General features: G+C 34.5%; 1 protein-coding gene across 1 annotated transcript; it reads right to left on the reverse strand.

Annotated features, from left to right (window-relative positions):
- Nucleotides 1-1,122: 1,122 nt before the first annotated feature.
- Nucleotides 1,123-5,363, reverse strand: LOC143609861 (uncharacterized). Its single transcript, XM_077084500.1, has 6 exons — nt 4,771-5,363; nt 3,268-3,476; nt 2,505-2,748; nt 2,347-2,432; nt 2,139-2,230; nt 1,123-1,692 (listed from the first exon to the last, which is right to left on the reverse strand). Exons 1-6 carry the CDS (start codon nt 4,984-4,986, stop codon nt 1,484-1,486), a joined length of 1,056 nt encoding a protein of 351 aa, XP_076940615.1. The 5' UTR covers nt 4,987-5,363; the 3' UTR covers nt 1,123-1,483.
- Between the last annotated feature and the right edge of the window lie 18,009 nt (nt 5,364-23,372).

Genomic DNA, 23,372 nt, shown 5'->3' on the forward strand with positions numbered 1-23,372 from the left:
CTACTTGGCACGTGGTCCATTACAACGGAAGCTAATTCAAGCAATCTTCTTGGTCACAATTTGAAACATTTGGAGAGCAAGAAATAACAAGACCCTCAATAGGGTACACACGAATGCAAGCAGAGTAGGGGCGGAAGTTAAAGGTTTTATCTTTCTTGTGATGGTCTCAAGATCAAAGAAAATTAGGGTTGAGTGGAAATATGGTGCAAAAATGATATGTTGGTTTGTAATTCGTGTTCCATTGTATTTAGTAATTGTTTGGTTGGTTAACTAGTTTTTGACGGTATGGCTTTGTGAATATGATACCGTTTTAACAAAACATTATGTTTTGTCTTTTAAAATGGTGAATTTTTAAGTCTCGTGAAAGTAATATTAGTTAAAGAATGCATAAGTCGTCATTTGAAAGAAAATTCATAGTTTCATTGATTGTTAAAATGTCATTAACATCAGTTTTACATTTTATGGTTTCTCTCAAAATGATTTTTCATGTATGATTACGGCATGCGCGAATGCTTCATTCTACTTTTACCATTTAAACTCAAATATTTTCGCTTTTACAATTGAATAAAGTCACATATTTGTAGTCATTTTCTTAACCTCGAGTCTAAAAACAGAGATGACAAACCAACTCGAACATAACAAGCAAACACGAAACCCTAAACATTAGAGACATGTAAGTGAATATAGACCGAGCATGACATTATTAACAAAAAACAGGTACGGGACATGTATGGCACTGCCGAGCTCAATTACCCGATACATGCATGCATATACCCTTTTAACAAAGCCATACATGTAAATATTTTCTTTTTGTCTTAAGGTTAATAAAACAATCTTCGAATTCACTATTTATTTATTTATTTTTTTACTTCCATTTTTTCAGATAATAAAATCTATCTAAAAATTTAACTAGTTGTAATTTGTAAACATATTTGGATGTCTCGACAAGTAATTTTAAATAAATCAACACGTATACTCATTACCCGACAAATACACGTTATGTATTAGGCCAGGTATGAGACACGGGTACTTTACTATTTCTAGTAAATCACAAAATGAACATATCAATCAAAACAGAAATCAAACTAAAAGCACAAAACACATCCAACAGTACAAGTAATCATAAAGTTAAGACTGATACTCATAATAATACACTAATCCATAAAGTTACAAACACATCACCAGGACACAGAAAAAATACAGCCTGCTGCTTACATCACTCATATCCATATCTTATAATAACTTAATAAAAAAAATGTTAAAAACACAACATCCAACATAGATTCTTACTTCTCCTTTTTATAAATAAACCTGTCTCACTTCTCTATATATTTTTATATAATCCACATTTATTTCCCATCATTTTTCTCAACCTTCTCTTTTTCATTCATCTTTTCTTATAGCATTAGTGTTCTTTTTTTCATTCTTTTTATTTTTTTTATTTTTTCAAACATCATATTCTTCTTCGTCGTCGTCATCGTCATCATCTACGAGAAAAGAAAAGAAAATCGGGGTGATTAACCTGAAGACTAGCCAACCAATTGTCGGCTGCCTGCAACAATTCAGTCAGCAACGGGCCTTCATTGTTGATCCACAGTGGTGCTTTCAACTTATATGAAGCGAGACCAAACACCGGTAACGAGATTATCAGGACCGGGTGCGTGACAGCTGGAGCATGCTCACCTTGATTCACTGCAAAAAAAAAAAAGAAAAAAAAATCAAATTCTGATATGAACATGTAACAATCAGACAGACATGTAAACGACCTAAGCGGTCAGTTCATGAAACTTTCGTTCATTATGTTCGTGAGCGCTCGTTTATGTTCGTTTGTTTATGTTAGTTTATGTTTGTTAAAGTCTGCTTGGTTATATATTCATAAAAATCATTTAAGTCCATTACAATTTAATCTAGTTTTACTAACTTTCGTAAGACAAACAAACAAACACGAGCACGAAAACTATGTTCGTATAGTTCTTCGTGTTTGATCCGGTGTTCATTTAAAGTTAAACGAATGAACATACGCACGTGTTTGTTCGTGTTTTGATCGTTTGGCAAATTCTGATTATTCAATAAATCAAAACATAAAAATGATTTGTAATTCAAAATACTAAACAAAATTTATATAGAAAAATGCAAACCTGTGATTGGTGTATGAAGAGAATGAAAGGTCAAAAAACACGCATCAAGATCTTTCAATGTGGGTCCCATTGGAATCCTATATATCGGGTACCTGTTAAATTATCAGCCATAATATAGCCCATCAGATTAAAAGTTTGTCCATGCGTGACGAATATAATAATAAAAAAAAAGTAACAAATAATAACACGAATGTCACAAAGATTGTACCATGCCACAGATAACCAACTAGAAGCTAGCAAGTCGCAACTTTTCACGCTTTTCAATTCCGGGAAGCAACGAGCAAGATCAAGTATCTACGCACCAAATAAAAATGTTGAATTAATGTGATACCTTTAAACTTTTTTTGTGAAAACAAAAAAACGAACCTTATCAGTTAAAGGTTCTCGACCCCAAGGTTGATTGCGCTCCAAATACTCAAACGTAAGACAACTTTGAGGCCTTGCAGATTCACCCTCATCACTAGAGAAGCCTTCTTGAAAAGCATTTTGGTAATTTAACGACAGCTGATCTAACCGCTGAGTAATTTCGCTCTTCGGGATGTCAAAATCACTGCTCACATCACTACTCGAGTCCCTAAACGAGTCAACATCACTGTCCTCGGTGTGTTGCCTATCACAACAACAAAAAACAAAAATAATGTCTAATAGAAAAGAAAAACGCAACGAAGCGATAATATAGAATTTCATACTTGAAACGCTTACATAAAAAATTAAAAACAAAACTTCGCCATGTTAATAAAACATTTTTGGCTCTAACAAATACTCAATCATAGATCAGACTAGTGTATGTTTACAAAAATTAAAAAAATAAAATAAAAATAAAAAACATTACAAGCACTTAGTCAAGAAATTACGTTGCATGTAAATTACGTTTTCCGCAAAAAAAAAAAACATTCATAAATGATGAAACTAAACAACTTAACAAATCATTATCTTTAAACAAAAACAAAAAATGAGTACGTTAAACTTGAAATAATTGAGTCACTTAAAAGATCATTTTCAGACTCCTAGACAAGTATAACCAATAATGTCCATTAAGCTATTAGATACTTAAACAAAACCAGAAACCGGCAACGTAACTGTAAAGAAAAAACAATGATCAGACACGAAAGATCAAAAATGTATATACCTTGATTTTGCTGAAGCTTTCAAGGGGTCCATGTACAACTGAATTCCAGACAAATAAGGCACATAATACTGAACCACGCTATCACTATCATTCAATATTAAAGGAACACCCGCACCATACGCGCTCCACTCTTTAAACGCCTCCCACAAATCACCAAGCACAAAGTAAGGTTGATATTCATCACAACTTCTCCATCCTCCCATAGCTCTCTGCAACGACACAATTCAACCAAATCACCATTAGCAATTCTACCTATCGATTTCAAAAACCCTAATTTTGACACGAAGTACAGAGTAAGTGTTAAATAACAATGTCACAAAATCGAGACTTTTTTGGTGATTAATCGCTAGTCGACCGGTGACTGACTGATTTTTAGCTAATCGGGCAACTTAGTCGCTAATTGACCAAATCGCCCCTCGTCGAGTCTAGTCGGACCAAATCGCCGGCCAACTTCCGAACAAACTCTGTTAATTTCGGCCAACCTTTGTAAACTACATATAAATATGTGTGTGTATATAAAAAACTGCAAACTACATATAAAAATGTGTGCATATATGTATAAAACCAAAAATTCCATATAAAAATGTTTGTGTGTGTGTATGTATAAAACTGAAAATTGCATAAAAAAATGTGTGTGTGAATATATATAAAACTGAAAACTACAAATATTAAAAACTTACACATGTATAAAACCGAAAATTACATATAAATATGTGTGTGTGTATATCTATAAAACTGAAAATTGCACATACAAATGTGTGTGTGTGTGTTTATTAAACTGAACACTACATTTAAAAACATGTATACATAATATACAACTGAAAACTGCATGTGTGTGTGCGTGTGTGTTTTTTTATAAAACTGAAAACTACATTTAAAAACATGTATATATATAATATACAACTGAAAACTACATATAAAAACATGTGTATATATAAATAATATAAAACTGAAAACTACATATAAAATTGTGTAAATATGTATAAAACTGAAAATTACATATAAAAATGTGTGTGTGTGTATAAAAACTGAAAATTACATATAAAAATGTATGTGTATGTATATTAATCTGAAAACTACAGATAAAAAAGAGTGTATGTATATAGATACAAAAGTGAAAACTGCATATAAAAAAGTGTATATAGTTATATACATATAAAACTGAAAACTACAAATAAAAATGTGTGTGTGTGTGTAAATTACAATCTGATTAATTGCTAGTCCAATAGTCCTCACCCCCTAACCGGCCGACTAGCTCCTAGCGAGTTCTACTTCTACAACACTCTTAAATATAGAATTCTAGATTACTAATTACACACTCAAATCCTGAATTTCTTAGCTTGCAAGCATGATTTACTTATAAGTTATAACGCATACCGGTCGGTGATTAATCATTAATCTGATAAACCACTAACTTGACTTTCCAAAAGTCAACCAAAACAATATTATTATTATTATTATTATTATTATTATTATTATCATTATTAACAAAAAACAATAGACCTTTGAAGGATACTGAGCCGCAACCGAAGGCGTGACCGATTCCAGAAACCTTTCCAGATTACACACCGCCGGCACCGTCTTCACCGCCGTACTGACGTCACTTTCCGGCCGCCGGAGATTCTCCTGGTTCTGCCGGTTCCTTCTCGCCTTCGCCGGATTATAAAACCTATCCTCTCCACCACGACTCCGTCCAAACTGCAACCCAGCGCCCAACATCTTCTCCGTCAAAACCCTAATTAATTACCCAACACAAACTCCTTCAAATTAGGCGACAAGATTGGATAATACTGAAAACCCAGATGGGGAATTGGTTGAATTTGATGAATTGGATCGAATCGGAGGGTGAATTGGAGATTTGAGGATTTGGGGGATTTGAAAAACCCTAGAAATTGGGGATTTGGGGAAATTGAGAGATGGGTTTGGTGATTGGATGGAGATTGGATCTGGGTTTTGAATTGATTTGATTTTGGTATGGTGGATGATGAAGAATTGAATTGAATTGGTTCTGAAATTTGGGCGAAATTGAAAAGGATGGAGATGAAAATGAAAACCAGTGTCTGTGAAGAAAATGGATGGGTAGGCGAAGATGGAATAATAATATTATTAATAATTAATAACTCATTCTTTTAACTAATGCCAAACAAAAATTTAATGTAAAATAAAATATTATTTTTTTATTTTTATTTTTATTTTTATTTTATTCTTAATTTCGTTTTAATGGCCAACAAATCTTTCAAATATGATATTGGCTAAATTCATCACATCAAGATAAACTCGCATTTTAATTCGAAGAAAACACTCAACTTAGGCCAATGTTGGTGGACACCCGGACAAAGACACAACAATGTTGTGAGATAAAACTCTTTCGGTTCAAGGATTTAACTATTAAACAAGGTCTAAAAGTCCTTAAAAATCTCGCAGCCATCTCTTTCCTTTAGGCTTATTATGTTGTTGGCAAAAAATATATAGTATTATTTGAATGTCATAGAGGCTTTTTTGCAATCTAGTGTTGAATCAATAAGATGTTTGACTAGTTAAGATGCAGTCTCTAAATCATTCAGCATCTATATGAAACTTAACCATTAAGATGTTTCATAAGCTATTAAAAGGTATAATCAAATAAAATCTACCTCTAACCGACTCAGATGTGGTTTTTTAACCTTATAATACTATTTCCAAAACATCGAATTAATTTTTCAACAACCATATCCGCATGTTTGCCACATTGAAGTCACAATGGAGGTATTAAATCTTAAAAGCAACTAATTTTTAGACCTTGCTCACTAGTGCTTTTCACCACTCTTCTAGCTTAATATTCAAGCCTTGTTTACTCTCAGCAACAATCACAATACCGTCAGCGAAAATCATGCATCATTGGACTGCCTCCTAAATCGACTTTGGCAACTCGTTTAAAACAGTCGTGAAAAGAAACATGTTGAATGCAGACCCTTAGTGTAGGCCTACCTCCACGAGGAAGAACTCAATATCTCCCATAGGCACCACACGAACGTTAGCTTCAGTCCTATCATACGTATCTTTAATTATCTATTTATATCTCCTGGAGACCTCTCTACCGGAATTAGTTCATGTCACCAATGTTTCCCGTCTAACCTTAGTGTCAAATACTCTTCCCATAACTTTACAATACGGCTCAAAAACTTAATCTCCATGCAGTTCTCGGCTTGTTGCAACATTGTGTGTGTCTCCTTTGTTCTTAATGAATGGCACGATAACCCTAATCGTCCATTGATCTAGCATCTTTCCAGTTTCAAAAATAACATTGAACAAGGTAGTTAACCATTGGACGTCTTGATCTCCCAAACATGTCCACGCATATGGTATGTTGTCTAGTCTCATTGCCATAGCTCTTTCTATCTTCCTAACCTTTTTTCTTCACCTCTTCTTGTATAATCCTAAGATTAGCGAAAAGCATGTCATTTATTAAAAATCTGTTCATTTTGCCCATTTACTTTGACATTTTTAGGAATGTACATTTTATTTATTAATTTAATAATAACAAAATTACCAATTTCTTAAAACACATGCTTTGGATAAAGTCGTAGAACATATAACAATTGAATGAGATTGGAAAAATCCCATCAACGACACAAAATTTGTATTTAAGTCGTTTTGATTTTTTAACTTGCTTTTGTGTAAGTGCTCAAGGTCTCAATGTGCACATAATTTATGTCAACTAAAAACATCATTGATTGTTACATAATATAATTGATAAACTAACTTTGTATTTGAATCATTGAATTGTTTTTTTGGTTTCAAATTACGAGTGATTAGTTTGTTTTGTGAGCATGTTCAATGACTTAAGATATTTAGCGATAGCATTGGTAGATTATATTTGTATACGTGAAAATAATAATAAAGTTAGCTTGAACCATTTGACTTTGACTTGTTGTATGATCGATCCGTGTAATTGACATTGGTTCTTCTGTTAGAACAGTTGAGTCGTAAATTGACTCTAGTTCTCAACAACAAAGACTTTAATATTTTGTCCAGTGTTGTGGGTGGGTGATTTGGGCGGCTGATCCACATATAACGTATTGTGACATTAATTATACATAGACCAGTGTTTGTATTTTACAATGTTATTTTGAATTTTTGGTTGGTTAAACATGAAAGAGAAACAAATTATGATTGGATAGTACACGTCGACAATGATGACACATCATTTTTATAACTACAATACGTCACGATACGTCAAATTAACACATACGCTAACGATGATTAGTGGATAGTTAATAGGTGATGCATGATGGTTATCAAGTCTAATACATCATAGCTAAAAATGGTGCATCTTCTCATACAAATATGGAAACATTTTTTTTTTCATTTATTTAACAAAAGAAAACCTAAAAAATCATAAACAATGTTACCGACAATGTTATTGTTGTTAACTTGTTATTCAAATACTTAATTACCAATGTATTTGTCATCTTTTTAATAACACTGAAGAGACTAATTAACAACGATAATCAAATGAGGAAAAATACTTATGACCAACATGTTAATTTTTATGTTTTAGAAAATAGTTGACAAAATAATTAGTATGAGATGATTTGTTTACTTATCTTAAGATATATAGATTATTATTAATCAAACATTTTTACCATATAACATATAACATATATTTAATTTTAATTTTAAATAAAAATATATATTTTTTTTACTGGCTATATACGCATAATATCAAACAAAATATTCAAACTATAACCATAACTGAAGTTGTAATGTTGTATATATATAAGATAATGAAAGTGCAACTAACTACGTTTGATGTTCGTTTCTGAAGCAAAAGGTGTAGGGTTGAACAATTGGCCAACCACTCTCCCTCTGAACTCCAGGCTACTAAAATTGAAATCGGATTTAAGGGGTTTGTTGTAACACCGCGTCTTTTACCCTATTTTTAAAAAGTATAAAGACCAAAAATGAACTTTTTGAAATTTTGAACTTATCGCGATACGCGACGGGGTAAGGATTTACCCATCGCGTAGCGCGATGGCCATGCACATAAACCCAGAAATGGGCGGTCTGGCGATACGCGATAGCTCAATCTAAGAGAGCATCGCGTAGCGCGATGACCAAGTTAAGCAACCTGGACACGTGTCCAACCACGTGTCAACACGTGGCACGCTATGACAGGCCACGTGTCACCCGCAGATAAGGCGGCGTCTTTTTGCGGTGTCGCGATACGCGACAGGTCACAAGGAACCCGTCGCGTATCGCGATGGGGTACTGAATCAGCCTATAAAAGGGGGTGACGGGTATTGAGCTCTCCTCATCCCATTTCACCTCCACTTTCACATAGTTAACATCGAAAGGCGTGCCCGGTTGCCGTGATAAGCCAACGTGCTGTTGTCTCGTATTTCGTACAAGAAACAAAGTTATAATCAAGTAGTAATCACATAAGCGAGTAGATCAAGATCTTGCCTTTTTCTTATTATCAATCTAAGCATCCGAACTAAGGTAGGAGTTATGTTTAAGTTATTTGAATTATAGCTTAGACTATCAATCGAGGCTATGGCCTTTAACCTTGATCGTATTTTACAAACATTCATTCACAATCATGTTTTCATAAACGTTACTTCATGATGAAGTAATGTTAAACGAAAGATATATTTTGACGGGCATGTAGTAACTGGAAGGGGGATATCATTAGTAGTAAGTTTCTTGCCTAAGGAAAAGTAATTCGCATAAATCCCAATCAACCGAGGGACCCGTTTACTTACCTGGAGAAACTTACCAACGTGATAGAACCTATTAGGCCAAAGCATGCTATATCAAACGTCACATAAAACAAGTGTTTTCAATCACAATCAAAGATAAACGATTTCAAGGTTAAGCTTACAATCATAGCTTAACATCATTCAAAACATTCGTACGAACCTATTTATGTATATGTTAAGTATCATTCACAATCAATCAATCAGTCAAGGTTTCCAACACCGACGATACAGGTGAATACGTTCAAACCTTTTATAACGTGAATACGTTCAAACCTTTTATAACGTGAATACGTTAACCTTTTCAATCAGTCAAAACATATTATACTCAATGAGACGAACGGGTGTTTGTCTTAACGAGTCAATCAATGCTTACATGAGATAATGAAATCTCTAAAACGTTATAATACAAAGTAGAGAATAATATCAACTCAGACCGAATACGCATATGTCTGGATCCAAACTTAACTGTTAAAGCTCAATCAATCAATCAATTAAAGGCAATGAAGCCACGAGCTTAAACGGTCATGACCAGTTTTCAGTTTATGGCCGTTTGGCTCGGGGAATACCGTTGTGTGTGTAGGGCAGTGGTACATATACCGGAAGTAGAAATGCTTCCACTGAGATTGTCAAGAAAACTACATTTGTATTGTAATCGTCATTCAAAATGTTTTATTGAGTCATACGTGTTCACCAGCATATAGCTGACGTATTTTTCCAACCCATTGCAGGTAATTAAGCATAAGTAGCATTAACAAGGATTGGAGTCTTAATGAAGATAGAGGCGCGTACAAGATGACTCTGTTTTTTATATAAAATCCTTGTAATATGAAAACATATCTTTTGTAAACCAATACTCGGGTATTTAATTCCCGAGTAAATTTTCAATGTAAATTAATATTATATTCAACCTAAAGTCTTCCGCTAAAATTAACCCATAAACTCTGATATATTTATAAAACAGGTACCAACTTGTGGTCACACGCCTAGGCACTAAGTCGGGGTGTGACAGGTTGGTATCAGAGCCATCGGTTTCAGCGAATTAGGTATTAAACATTAGTACCTAGGCTTTAACCATTATTATTACTATTCGTAGGGATAAGATAGGATTGGTAAACCTCCTATCCCTAACCTAACTAAAGTGCAGATGTCTTATATTAACTACTTTGGTCGTAGACACCGAGTAGCCATACGCTCAATACCGACAGTCATTCACGAACCATCCGATATGGAAAGTAGCAATAATTACTACACTAGCTTTTTCAATCGCGATCAACCAATCAATCCGGTGTTACCGTACGGGAGCCAACCTGTGTATCTCCCAGGCAGTCAACAATGTCCAATCGAAATATCAGACAATACTGAGGACAACGTCCCCAATATTACTCCTCCGACATCCCAACATACCATCCTTCCGAGGAACAGGAAGTGCAGAGTAAAATTAAACAAGAAACTGAATCGGAGTCATCAAGCTGGATGAATTGTCACTCAGATCAAAGAAGATGACAATTCGGATCACCACCATTGGGTTATCAATACCAGATCCCACCGACCACAGCTGAACCAAGTCGGAAACCAAAAATAAGGGTTATAATGCCCCATGAAAAGATAACATTTCAAACACCAATCAAGAATCCTTATGAATCCGAGGAAGATCCCGAGGAAGAGGGGGATTCCAAGGAAGAAGATGAGGAGAATCAGTATCCTTATTTTCCATCTTATAAGGGATCAATGCCATCGATCTCCCAGCAAGCAAAAGAGATTCGAGATGAGGCAAATCTCATCAAGGAATTTTACACCAACAACATCCCTGATGAAGAAATGCATGCATACGTTGCTAACCCGCATCTCTATCCACAAGAGAATGCTTATCTCTTTCCAGCCGCGTCCGCACCAACGGGATATCCGAACCCGCCAAATTCGGTGATGGACGAGCTGCGAAACGAGAAAGTGGACAAAAAGAGAATACGGAGAAAGATTGCCAAGAAATGTGACAAGATGAAAAATCTTGTTACAAAATGGATTAAAGATTAAAAATCATAGCTATGTACCGTTGTAATCGTTGTGATCTTTTTCTTGTAAAATAAATAAATGTAATATAAAGTGTGTCTTTTCTGAAATTTTGTTTTATTCATGTAACAATATGTCTAAAGCAAATAGTAATCAAGAAACTCAAGTAAACAATAAAGGAAAGACAATCGAAGAAATCATGCTAGAAAAAGTAACTACGGAAAATATACAAGCCATGCCACAAAATTATGTGCTTGCTATCCGCGATCTAATAAAAGAGGATGTGAATCCAATCTATGAAATATTGAAGCATGATCAAAGTCGTACTGCCTCGCATTCCAACAAAAGAACAAGTCGAAGTAAAAGCGAATTTGCTACTTCGAAAGGAGAATCAAAGAAAGAATCTAAAAAGAAATCGGAAAAGAAAGAAAGTAAGAAAGAAAAAGAACCGAAAAAGAAAGAAGCAAGTGATGAAAGCTCGACTGCTGAAAACAACCTCCATGAAAATACAAAGAAACTTAAAATACATGAGGGTTGTGATTTCAAGGTGTTTAAAGTCTATAACCCCAAAGAATTTCACGGGGATAAAGGAGTGATACATACCCTCCGATGGTTGGAGAAAATGGAATCAATTGTACTGATTAGCAAGTGTACGGAAAGCGAGAAGGTGCAATATACCTCCCAGATGTTCAAGGGGGAGGTATTAGAGTGGTGGAAAACCCTGATTGGAATCAAGGGTAGAGAGAATTTATACAATCTAGACTGGGCAACATTAAAAACTATGGTAATGAAGAAGTTCTGTCCGATTAACAAGATGGATCAGATTCAAACCAAGCTGTGGAATCACAAGGTTGTGGGGACCAACCTCAAGGAATATAACACTAAGTTTCTTGAGTATTGTAGGATCGTACCTCACTTGGTCACTCCTGAAATCAATAAAGTGACGCGCTATATATACGGATTGCCAATAGAAATCCGCGACTTAGTTCGATCACATATGTCGACCACAACGGAATCTATCATGGAGTTGGCCGGATATTTGATGGACGGGATGTTGAGGAATCGAGATGAGAGAAAGAAAGATGAGGGAAAAACAAGTGTGGGTGGAAAGGTGAGAAAGACGGAGAAGAAAAGAGAAGGGGGATTTGTGTATAGTCGCCCCGTTTGCAAGTCATGCGGAAGGAGATATTTCAGCTGATGTCTTCGACCAACTAACACCGTTGTATGTGGATTCTGCAAGAAACCGGGCCACTCGGAAGTAGATTGCCGGAAAAAGACAGGAGTATGCTTTGAGTGTGGTGAGAAGGGACACTACAGTACTGAGTGTCCAAAGAAGAAGACAACGGTAGTGACGGTTGGTGCAAGTGGCAGCGGTGCGAAGACCGATGCCAAGAAAGGAAACGCTCGTGTCTTTATGTTAGACACTCAAAAAGCAGCTGACATACCGGACGTGATCACCGGTACGTTTCCTATAAATAATGTTTATGCTAGAGTTTTATTTAACTCGGGTGCAAACCAAAGCTTTATAGATTATAAATTTTGTAATCTATTAAACGAGCCTTTAGTTAAATTAGATAAACATTATGAAGTTGAAACTGCTGATGGTAATGTAAGTAAAATAACCGAGGCTTTAGATAATGCCACAATTTCTTTAGCCAATCACGTCATACCTGTACGATTGTTACCCATGACATTGGCAGGTTTTGATGTAGTTTTAGGTATGGACTGGTTATCGTTTAATCAAGCCCGTATCCTATGTAACGATAGAGTCATCGATATTCGAGCACCCAATAACAAAACCATTCGTATAACCGTAGATAAAGAAGGAGGAAAGGTAGGAATCATTTCTAAGATCAAAGCAAGTCATTGCATAGGTAAAGGATGCCTCGCATTCATAGCCTATGTAACCAAAGAACCCGAACCAAAGAAGATGAAGGAAGTGCCAATCGTGTCTGAATTTCAAGATGTATTTCCTGATGAGCTACCAGGAGCCCCGCCTGATCGAGAAGTAGAATTTAAGATCGACCTCGTGCCAGGAACATCACCAATTGCCAAATCACCTTATCGTCTAGCACCAACGGAAATGAAAGAACTAAAGAAACAATTAGATGAATTGTTAGAGAAATGATTTATACGACCAAGTTCGTCACCATGGGGAGCTCCAATTTTATTCGTAAAAAAGAAGTACGGATCGATGAGGATGTGCATAAACTACCGAGAACTGAACAAGGTCACGATCAATAACAAGTATCCATTACCAAGAATCGACGACTTGTTCGATCAGCTTCAAGGAGCAAGTTGTTTTTCCAAGATTGACCTAAGATCGGGTTATCATCAATTGAAAGTACAAGAAGAAGATATACCAAAGACAACCTTTAGAACCCGGTACGGACATTATGAGTTCACCGTTATGCCTTTTAGACTCACTAATGCTCCGGCAGCTTTTATGGACATGATGAATCTGATTTGCAAGCCATATTTAGACAAGTTTGTTATTGTTTTCATCGATGACATCCTTGTTTATTCAAAATCCAAAGACGATCATCAAGTTCATCTTATATTCATACTTGAAACCCTAAGGAATGAGAAATTATACGCCAAATTCTCGAAGTGTGAATTTTGGTTGTCCGAAGTACAATTTCTTGGTCATGTTATAAATGAGAAGGGTATTCAAGTAGACCTAGCAAAGATTGAGGCTATAACCAAATGGGAGAAACCCAAGACACCGACTCAAGTCCGAAGTTTTCTAGGCTTGGCCGGATACTATAGAAGATTCATACAAGATTTCTCTCGAATAGCTGTCCCATTAACTTCACTTACAAGAAAAGCAATTAAGTTTGAATGGGGACCGAAGCAAGAGGAAGCATTCGAAACACTAAAACAAAAGTTAACTAATGCACCGATTCTGGCTTTGCCAGAAGGGCTAGAAAACTTTATCATTTACTGTGATGCTTCACATACGGGAATGGGAAGTGTTTTGATGCAAGGAAAGAAAGTTGCTTATGCTTCGAGACAATTAAAAGCTCATGAAAAGAATTACACCACGCATGATCTTGAATTAGGTGCTATAATTTTTGCGTTGATCACGGTATACACTGATCACAAAAGCTTGAGGCATATATTCGATCAGAAGGAATTGAATATGAGACAAAGGCGTTGGATAGAAACACTTAATGATTACGACTGTGAGATCATATATCATGAAGGAAAAGCCAACGTGGTAGCTGACACCTTAAGTAGAAAAGAACATGAGAAACCAAAGAGAGTTCGAGCTTTTAGATTAGAACTTAAAGTCGATCTAGCTAGTCAAATCAAAGAAGCTCAGAAGTTGGCACTAGAAGAAGGGAACATTAAAGCCGAAAAAGAAAATGGTACAATCGATCAGTTGATTAAAGGAAATGACGAAATCCTTAGACTTGGTACTATAATTTGGGTACCAATGGTCGGAAGTCTAAGAGATAAGATTTTAGAAGAAGCACACAAGTCAAAGTACATGATGCATCCGGGAAGTGACAAGATGTATCATAATCTAAAAGATGATTATTGGTGGATCGGGATGAAGAAAGACATTGCTTTATATGTAGCTAAATTCCTGACGTGTTCTAAAGTGAAAGCTGAACATCAAAAGCCGTTAGGATTACTACAACAACGGGAAATTCTGATATGGAAATGGGATAACTATGGATTTCATCATGAAGTTACCTAAAACTTCTCGTCAAAATGATGCGATCTGGGTTATTGTCGATAGACTTACCAAGTCTGCCCATTTCATTCCAATTCAAGAAACATTTAGTATGGATAAGTTAGCACATCTATATGTTGAAACATAGTATCCTTACATGGTGTGCCGCTATCCATCATATCCGATAGAGATAGTCGTTTTACTTCAAATTTTTGGTCAAGTTTTCAAAAGGCTATGGGGACTCGATTAAACCTAAGTACTGCTTATCATCCCCAAACCGATGGCCAAAGTGAACGTACAATTCAAACTTTGGAAGATATGCTTCGTGCCTGTGTTATCGACTTAGGAGGAAGTTGTGACACTCATCTTGCACTGATGGAATTCTCGTACAATAACAGTTATCATACGAGTATCCAAGCAGCACCATTTGAAGCATTGTATGGAAGAAAATGTAGAACACCTGTATGTTGGTCAGAAACAAGTGATAGTCAGTTGTCAGGACCTGAAATTGTTCAAAGAACCACTGATCAAGTTATACAAATCCGAGAACGATTAAAGGCAGCAAGAGATAGACAAAAGAGCTATGCGGACGTTCGTCGCAAGCCATTAGAGTTTAAAGAAGGCGATAGAGTTTTATTGAAAGTGTCGCCTTGGAAAGGTGTAGTAAGATTCGGGAAGAAAGGAAAACTGAATCCAAGATTCGTTGGACCATTCAAGATACTCGAAAGAATTGGACCAGTTGCTTATCAGCTAGAATTACCCGAGGAGATGAAGGGTATTCACAATGTGTTTCACGTATCTAATCTGCGCAAGTGTTTAGCCGACGAAACCCTTGCTATGCCATTGAAAGATGTTAAGATCAACGAGAAGCTTAAGTTTGTGGAACAACCTATTCAAATAGAAGATATCATGATCAAGTTTCTCAAACACAAACAACTCAAGCTCGTGAAAGTTAAATGGGATTCAAGACGAGGACCCGAGTATACGTGGGAGCTCGAGTCAGAAATGAAGAAAAAGTATCCAAATCTATTCCAATAAATCTCGAGGACGAAATTATTCAGAAGGTGGGGAGGATGTAACACCGTGTCTTTTACCCTCTTTAATTTAGGCCTAAAATACTAACTTAAAAAGTACAAGGACCAAAAATGAACTTTTTGAAATTTTGAAGTTATCGCGATACGCGACGGGGTAAGGATTTACCCATCGCGTAGCGCGATGGCCTTGCACATAAACCCAGAAATGGGCGGTCTAGCGATACGCGATAGCTCAATCTAAGAGAGCATCGCGTAGCGCGATGACCAAGTTAAGCAACCTGGACACGTGTCCACCCACGTGTCAACACGTGACAGGCCACGTGTCACCCGCAGATAAGGCGGCGTCTTTTTGCGGCGTTGCGATACGCGACAGGTCACAAGGAACCTATCGCGTATCGCGATGGGGTACTGAATCAGCCTATAAAAGGGGGTGACGGGTATTGAGCTCTCCTCATCCCATTTCACCTCCACTTTCACATAGTTAACATCGAAAGGCGTGCCCGGTTGCCGTGATAAGCCAACGTGCTGTTGTCTCGTATTTCGTACAAGAAACAAAGTTATAATCAAGTAGTAATCACATAAGCGAGTAGATCAAGATCTTGCCTTTTTCTTATTATCAATCTAAGCATCCGAACTAAGGTAGGAGTTATGTTTAAGTTATTTGAATTATAGCTTAGACTATCAATCGAGGCTATGGCCTTTAACCTTGATCGTATTTTACAAACATTCATTCACAATCATGTTTTCATAAACGTTACTTCATGATGAAGTAATGTTAAACGAAAGATATATTTTGACGGGCATGTAGTAACTGGAAGGGGGATATCATTAGTAGTAAGTTTCTTGCCTAAGGAAAAGTAATTCGCATAAATCCCAATCAACCGAGGGACCCGTTTACTTACCTGGAGAAACTTACCAACGTGATAGAACCTATTAGGCCAAAGCATGCTATATCAAACGTCACATAAAACAAGTGTTTTCAATCACAATCAAAGATAAACGATTTCAAGGTTAAGCTTACAATCATAGCTTAACATCATTCAAAACATTCGTACGAACCTATTTATGTATAGGTTAAGTATCATTCACAATCAATCAATCAGTCAAGGTTTCCAACACCGACGATACAGGTGAATACGTTCAAACCTTTTATAACGTGAATACGTTCAAACCTTTTATAACGTGAATACGTTAACCTTTTCAATCAGTCAAAACATATTATACTCAATGAGACGAACTGGTGTTTGTCTTAACGAGTCAATCAATGCTTACATGAGATAATGAAATCTCTAAAACGTTATAATACAAAGTAGAGAATAATATCAACTCAGACCGAATACGCATATGTCTGGATCCAAACTTAACTGTTAAAGCTCAATCAATCAATCAATTAAAGGCAATGAAGCCACGAGCTTAAACGGTCATGACCAGTTTTCAGTTTATGGCCGTTTGGCTCGGGGAATACCGTTGTGTGTGTAGGGCAGTGGTACATATACCGGAAGTAGAAATGCTTCCGCTGAGATTGTCAAGAAAACTACATTTGTATTGTAATCGTCATTCAAAATGTTTTATTGAGTCATACGTGTTCACCAGCATATAGCTGACGTATTTTTCCAACCCATTGCAGGTAATTAAGCATAAGTAGCATTAACAAGGATTGGAGTCTTAATGAAGATAGAGGCGCGTACAAGATGACTCCGTTTTTTATATAAAATCCTTGTAATATGAAAACATATCTTTTGTAAACCAATACTCGGGTATTTAATTCCCGAGTAAATTTTCAATGTAAATTAATATTATATTCAACCTAAAGTCTTCCGCTAAAATTAACCCATAAACTCTGATATATTTACAAAACGTGTACCAACTTGTGGTCACACGCCTAGGCCCTAAGTCGGGGTGTGACATTTGTCAAAAGGAAGAAGCGTAGAGGCCAGAAGTTCAAGACACGTATCATTAGAAAGGAACGTGTCCATTTAAAAAATGAAAAGTTAATTGTGGATATGCCGAAAAGAGACACGCAACAACATCTGACAAACAAAAACCATGAAAAAACAAAGTACAAACATTACAACGTAAGGTACGACAGTCGATGCATGTACCTAGACGAAATTGTAATATTGTAAATAATAAACTGATATTGATTAAACTAACCCACATAAATTCTAGAAAAAGTAGAAAAGACCTAACAAAAAAGTACACATACCTAAACAAATCTAAAACACCAAACTTTTAACACAAAAATCCCAACGTCATAGTGTATGTTTCCTTTTGGTATTCTATAAATCAGTATCATAATATTCAATTAACATCAATGATTTGGATAAAGACTTAAACGAAAATGTTCACTATTGTTTAAAATAATAATCTACAGTCCAAATTCTGTGATGCAAATTGAGCCCATAACTTGGTCAGTTGGTCTTCAAAAAACTTTAATTAGTATCTAAATATGCTATATATAATAATATAAACACAAGTGTTAGATATCCATGTTGATTTTTTGTGAGGCACCTTCCTTTTTTGACCTTCAAAGTATACACACAAATATTTTAACAACCATTTAAATCGGTATTTATCACATTCGAAACATAAGTATAAAACATGTTATGAGGGGATCAAAAACATAAACAAGGCTATGGTGGTTTTACGGCAATTTTTCCATCATATCTGTATCGCAGGATGAACAAAGTATAGCACGAACATTGTGAACTTATGGTAATGTACCTTTGTGGCAGTTGTACAACTAGAGGGGTCTCTAGGTCAATTTCGGGTTTAAAATCAAAACAAAAGCCTAAATTTCGGTTTTTGAGTTTTTAAAACTATTTGATTTATGCTTATTTTAACTTTTTGGTTTGGGTTCAGTTTAATTTTGGTTATGTCAAAAAGGCAAGACATATGAGTTTAAAAGGTGGTTTGAGTTACATCACACTAGGTGATTGCCAACTGGAATTGTGACGTCTCAACTATTTTACATAAGCAAATGACATTAATTGAGCTACATGAAAACATAAAGAACACCAATTAAAATGATGATCTCCCCCAACCTCGTACATGCCACCGGACAACCCGTCTGAAAGGCTAGATCTCCAGAGGTCGTCATTCCAATTGGTGATAAACTATTAAAGCTTCAAAATGTTAATCTACTGGTTAAGCAGATAATTAAAATAAATTTAAGTAAAATGTTCTAGCCTTATAGTCATTACGCTGCCATGTACTATAAATCTATGACAATTTATTAAAATTTGATAGTTTTCTAAAAAAACACGTTGTAACTAGCAAATACATGAATTTGGAAAATGGTTTGCTCACAAGGTGATTGAACTTGCCCTCCATTAGCGTTGAGTCCTTGAACCATTTGAATTTTGCATTGACTTGGGTCGATAAGTTTATAAATTTATCTAGTGGGTTGCTTCGTTAGATTACACAAAACAACCCATATCAATTAATTTTTGTAATATTTGTTCTCTCATACCATAAATATTCTCTGTTTTGCTCACTAGAAGCTCAAAGATTTTCTTTTTGTCATCTGAATGCGTACTTAATTGTGAACTTATCTTTTCAATAACAATCATTGTGTCAAAAACGATGCATTCTTTATGATTCAATATCCTAACTATAGACATTTATCATAGCATAGTAACGATGTTGGTTTCTCTTAAATGTCATAACTTACATCAATGGGTGAAATTAGGATTTCTTATTTATTATCAAATATAAAATAACCTAAAATACTACATCCAAAAACAACCTTGCATAAATTCATCATGCTCCTAAAAATATATAAAAACAGTTATTCAAGAATTTAAAATGTTATCACGTGTTTACTAAAAAAGTTTGTTAATACTTTGCCACCATTTGAACCACATTGATGATCCCACTTCACCTTTTGAAAGGAGTATGCTCCCCACTACATAAAATATCTACTTAACACTTTAATTTGGAGACTATAAATTCTCGTTACATCTCACCTAACTATTAAAATTTGGATCACTTTAGTTAAGTGTTATTAAAATCAAAATTTTGACACTTATCTTCCTATATGGGTGAGTTATAAGCATTTAATGAAGAAAGGGCTAGACACATAAGCATTATAACATTTTCAAGACTTTTTGTTTGTTCAAAGAAAACTCAACTTGATGAAAACCGAAAAAACACCAACATATTATAAGACCATGATATGGTATCTTAAACCCGCTACTTAGTACCTTTACATGATCTTTTACCTCACGTATAATATCACAACGGCTCAATTTATATGGTTTTATTTGGATAACTGGAATTATATAGCATGCCAAATTTGTTTTATTTAATTAATACAACGAGTTAAAACGAACTAGTCTTATAAAAATTTAACTTAAATCATGTTCAAGTGGGACAACACTCGTGATCATTGTTTTGTCACCTCACCTAGTCGCCGTTCATCTCCTCCGCCATGCCGACACCTTGATAACACCAAAATCGATTCTTAGAGAGATAATATAAAACTTTGTTAAGATAAAAACAAATTTATGAAGATAAAAGTTAGTATAATTCTGAAACCCGCTAAACATGATATATAAAAAGTGTGAAAAACAAATATGATTAACAAAATTATTTACATAAAAAACATATATGATTGAAAAGTAGAGATTAATTATTGATACATATTAAAAGTAATATTTTAACTACTTACTAATGAAAATTATTTTGGTATTATGTAATGTTGATTACCTTACTTAAGGAAAAGCTAAAATGTAAAAGAAAACAAAAATTAAAAGTGTGAGTCAGATTTGCGGTCATGTAAAAAATTTCTGAAAAATATAAAATAATAATAATAAAAAAAATCATAACTCAAAGTATAAATAAAAAACATAAAAAAAACTAAAATGTTTCCCCTTCTTTCGAGTTAAAAAAAACCTGAAAAAGAAACAATGTCGAGAAAAAAAACACACTATCGAGAAAAAAAAACACAATGATGAATAAAAAATATATAATATATCGCAAAATATAACACAATGTTGAGTAATATAAAAGGATAAATATAAGAAAAATAATATAATCATAAGCATAATAAACAAGGGTCAAGTTATTCTACAAAGGGTTACAAAAATGAGAAGTGTGAGAAGCCATAAATAATTGACATGTGTTAAGTGGGGACCAAAAGAAAAAGGGTATAGAGGTAATTATACACATTTTCTCTCTCCACATGCAAGGCACATGTTAATACCTCCATCATTTTAGAACGTTTATAATTTTTTCGTATGATAATTTTTTTTAAAAAAAAATCATCATAATAACAAGTGTTTTTTTTATCTTTAATATGAGTATGATTTTTGTTATATAAATTTTAAAACAAAAATCACGTCATTGTGTCTTTTCCACATCATTGTGTCTTTTCGCTTATCATCGTGTGTCTTTTCGCACACCATTGTTTCTTTTTTTGTCATTGTGTCTTTTCGCTTTTCATTATGTCTTTTTCATCATTGTGTATTTTCGCTTATCATTGTGTCTTTTTTCGTCATTGTGTCTTTTCGCACACCATTGTGTCTTTTTGCTTATCAGTGTGTCTTTTTTCGTCATTGCGTCTTTTCGCACACCATTGTGTCTTTTCGCTTATCAGTGTGTCTTTTTTCGTCATAGTGTCTTTTCGCACACCATTGTGTCTTTTCGTTTATCAGTGTGTCTTTTTTCGTCATTGTGTCTTTTCGCGCACCACTGTGTCTTTTTTCGTCGTGTATTTTCGCACACCATTGTGTCTTTTCGCTTATCATTGTGTCTTTTTTCGTTATTGTGTCTTTGTTCGTCATTGTGTCTTTTTTCGTCATTGTGTCTTTTCGCACACCATTGTGTCTTTTCGCTTATTATTGTGTTTTTTTTCGTCATTGTGTCTTTTCGCACACCATTGTGTTTTTTCGCTTATCATTATGTCTTTTTTTCGTCATTGTGTCTTTTCGCACATCATTGTGTCTTTTTATCTAATACATAAAACACAATGCTTAATACATGTTACACAATAACTTGAAACGTAAGACACAATGGTGAATACGTATAACACAATGACCTAAAACGTAAGACACAATGGTGAATACGTATAACACAATGACCTAAAACGTAAGACACAATGGTGAATACGTATAACACAATGACTTGAAACGTAAAACACAATGGAAACAACATATTACACAATGACACAATGAACAACAAAAAAAACACAATTAAAAAAACCCACTATTTTTTTTTATTTTTATATAACAATATGATACTCATATCAAAGATAAAAATACGCTTATTATTATGGTGAATTTTTTTTTAAAAAATAATGTCGTATGAAAAAGTTATGGACATTTTAAAATGATGGGGGAATTAACATGTGCCTTACTTGTGGAGAGAGAAAATCAACAAAGATGGATTATTACCTTCATGCCCTTTTCATCAATTTTATTAAATTAATCATAGTCATTCAAATCTAAGATCAATGGACTCTATTTCTTCTTACCCTTCTTATTTTTATTATCCTTTCTATTTTAACTTTACCCAATAAGCAATTATAATATCTTAGTAACATTATTGTAATATAGATTGTGACTTTTTCAAATCATGATTAATATTAATTTATGTTTTTGAAACTATCCAAGATGATCATATCGTGCCGGTGTGACTATTTTTTTTATAGAGCAAATTTGTATAGAAAAGACAACGGCAATAAAACATTAATATTTAATAAAATATTAAATTTTGAATTACATAATTTACATTTGATACCAAGTACATTGATAGAACTAAATTGGAATTTTATCATATAGAGGTTGTTGGTGAGCATTTGTGGGGTTAAATTTGATGGCTCATATTTGTTATATCTTTATTGAATTGTGGATGGACCCATTGGTTTGATAAGTGGTTCATATTCATCCATTTGACCATGATTGTGACTACTTAACCTAACATATGGTGCCATGGCATGTCAAAAATGGATTATCCTACTCAACATGATTGCTTGGATAAATAAAAGTCATTTATATCTTGTTAGGTCTAAATTTAATACCAATTACGAAACTTGTCACTTGAAGTCGACTTCGTTATAAGTAATTGAGTTGTTCATGCGGTTGAAAACTGATTTTAGGATTTTGACTTATCAGTTGGTCACGAATGACGTCATCGAATAAGCAAATTTTCGTTGTTTATTGGATACGGGTAATACTTCTATGGGGATAACTCATGAGAACGGATTTTGGCCGATGTTTTCATATGAATAAATGTCAACTATGACTACCCTCAGACATAATATTAAAATCGGTATCAAAGAATAATAATGAGAGAGAGTGAATGGTCATTCTCTAACAAACAAAACCATTCAGTCAGATAACACTAGTAGCATAAGTATTAATAGCATAAGTATTAATAGAGTCTACCAAAACATGTACTTTTTGAGAATATTTATAAAATATTCAAGATGTGTGAATTGGTTTTATATGCATCAACTAATTTACTTAAAGCGTTTAATAAATGAAAAGTAAAAATAATCATGCCTTTGGGTTCCCTTTATGTGGTTTGGATAAGTAGCTTTTAAGTCATAAAATAAAAAAGATGAAGCTAAAGGACCATACCTCATTCATAGCAATTTCTAACTTGAAACTTAGGTTAATTGGTGTTCTTGAAGATGAT

The sequence above is a fragment of the Bidens hawaiensis genome, unplaced genomic scaffold, assembly GCF_021521415.1.
Source record: "Bidens hawaiensis isolate Kalapana, Puna unplaced genomic scaffold, B.hawaiensis_p1.1 tig00017251_1, whole genome shotgun sequence".
Taxonomy (NCBI): Eukaryota; Viridiplantae; Streptophyta; class Magnoliopsida; order Asterales; family Asteraceae; genus Bidens; species Bidens hawaiensis.

What these genes read in the sequence shown, in the direction of transcription:
- LOC143609861 (XM_077084500.1), bottom strand. Translation starts at nt 4,986, where the DNA reads ATGTTGGGCGCTGGGTTGCAGTTTGGACGGAGTCGTGGTGGAGAGGAT. An exon ending in GAGAACCTTTAACTGATAAG is followed by an intron (nt 2,433 to 2,504) that starts GTTCGTTTTTTT and finishes TTTGGTGCGTAG; the next exon opens with ATACTTGATCTTGCTCGTTG. An exon ending in AGTTGGTTATCTGTGGCATG is followed by an intron (nt 2,231 to 2,346) that starts GTACAATCTTTG and finishes ATAATTTAACAG; the next exon opens with GTACCCGATATATAGGATTC.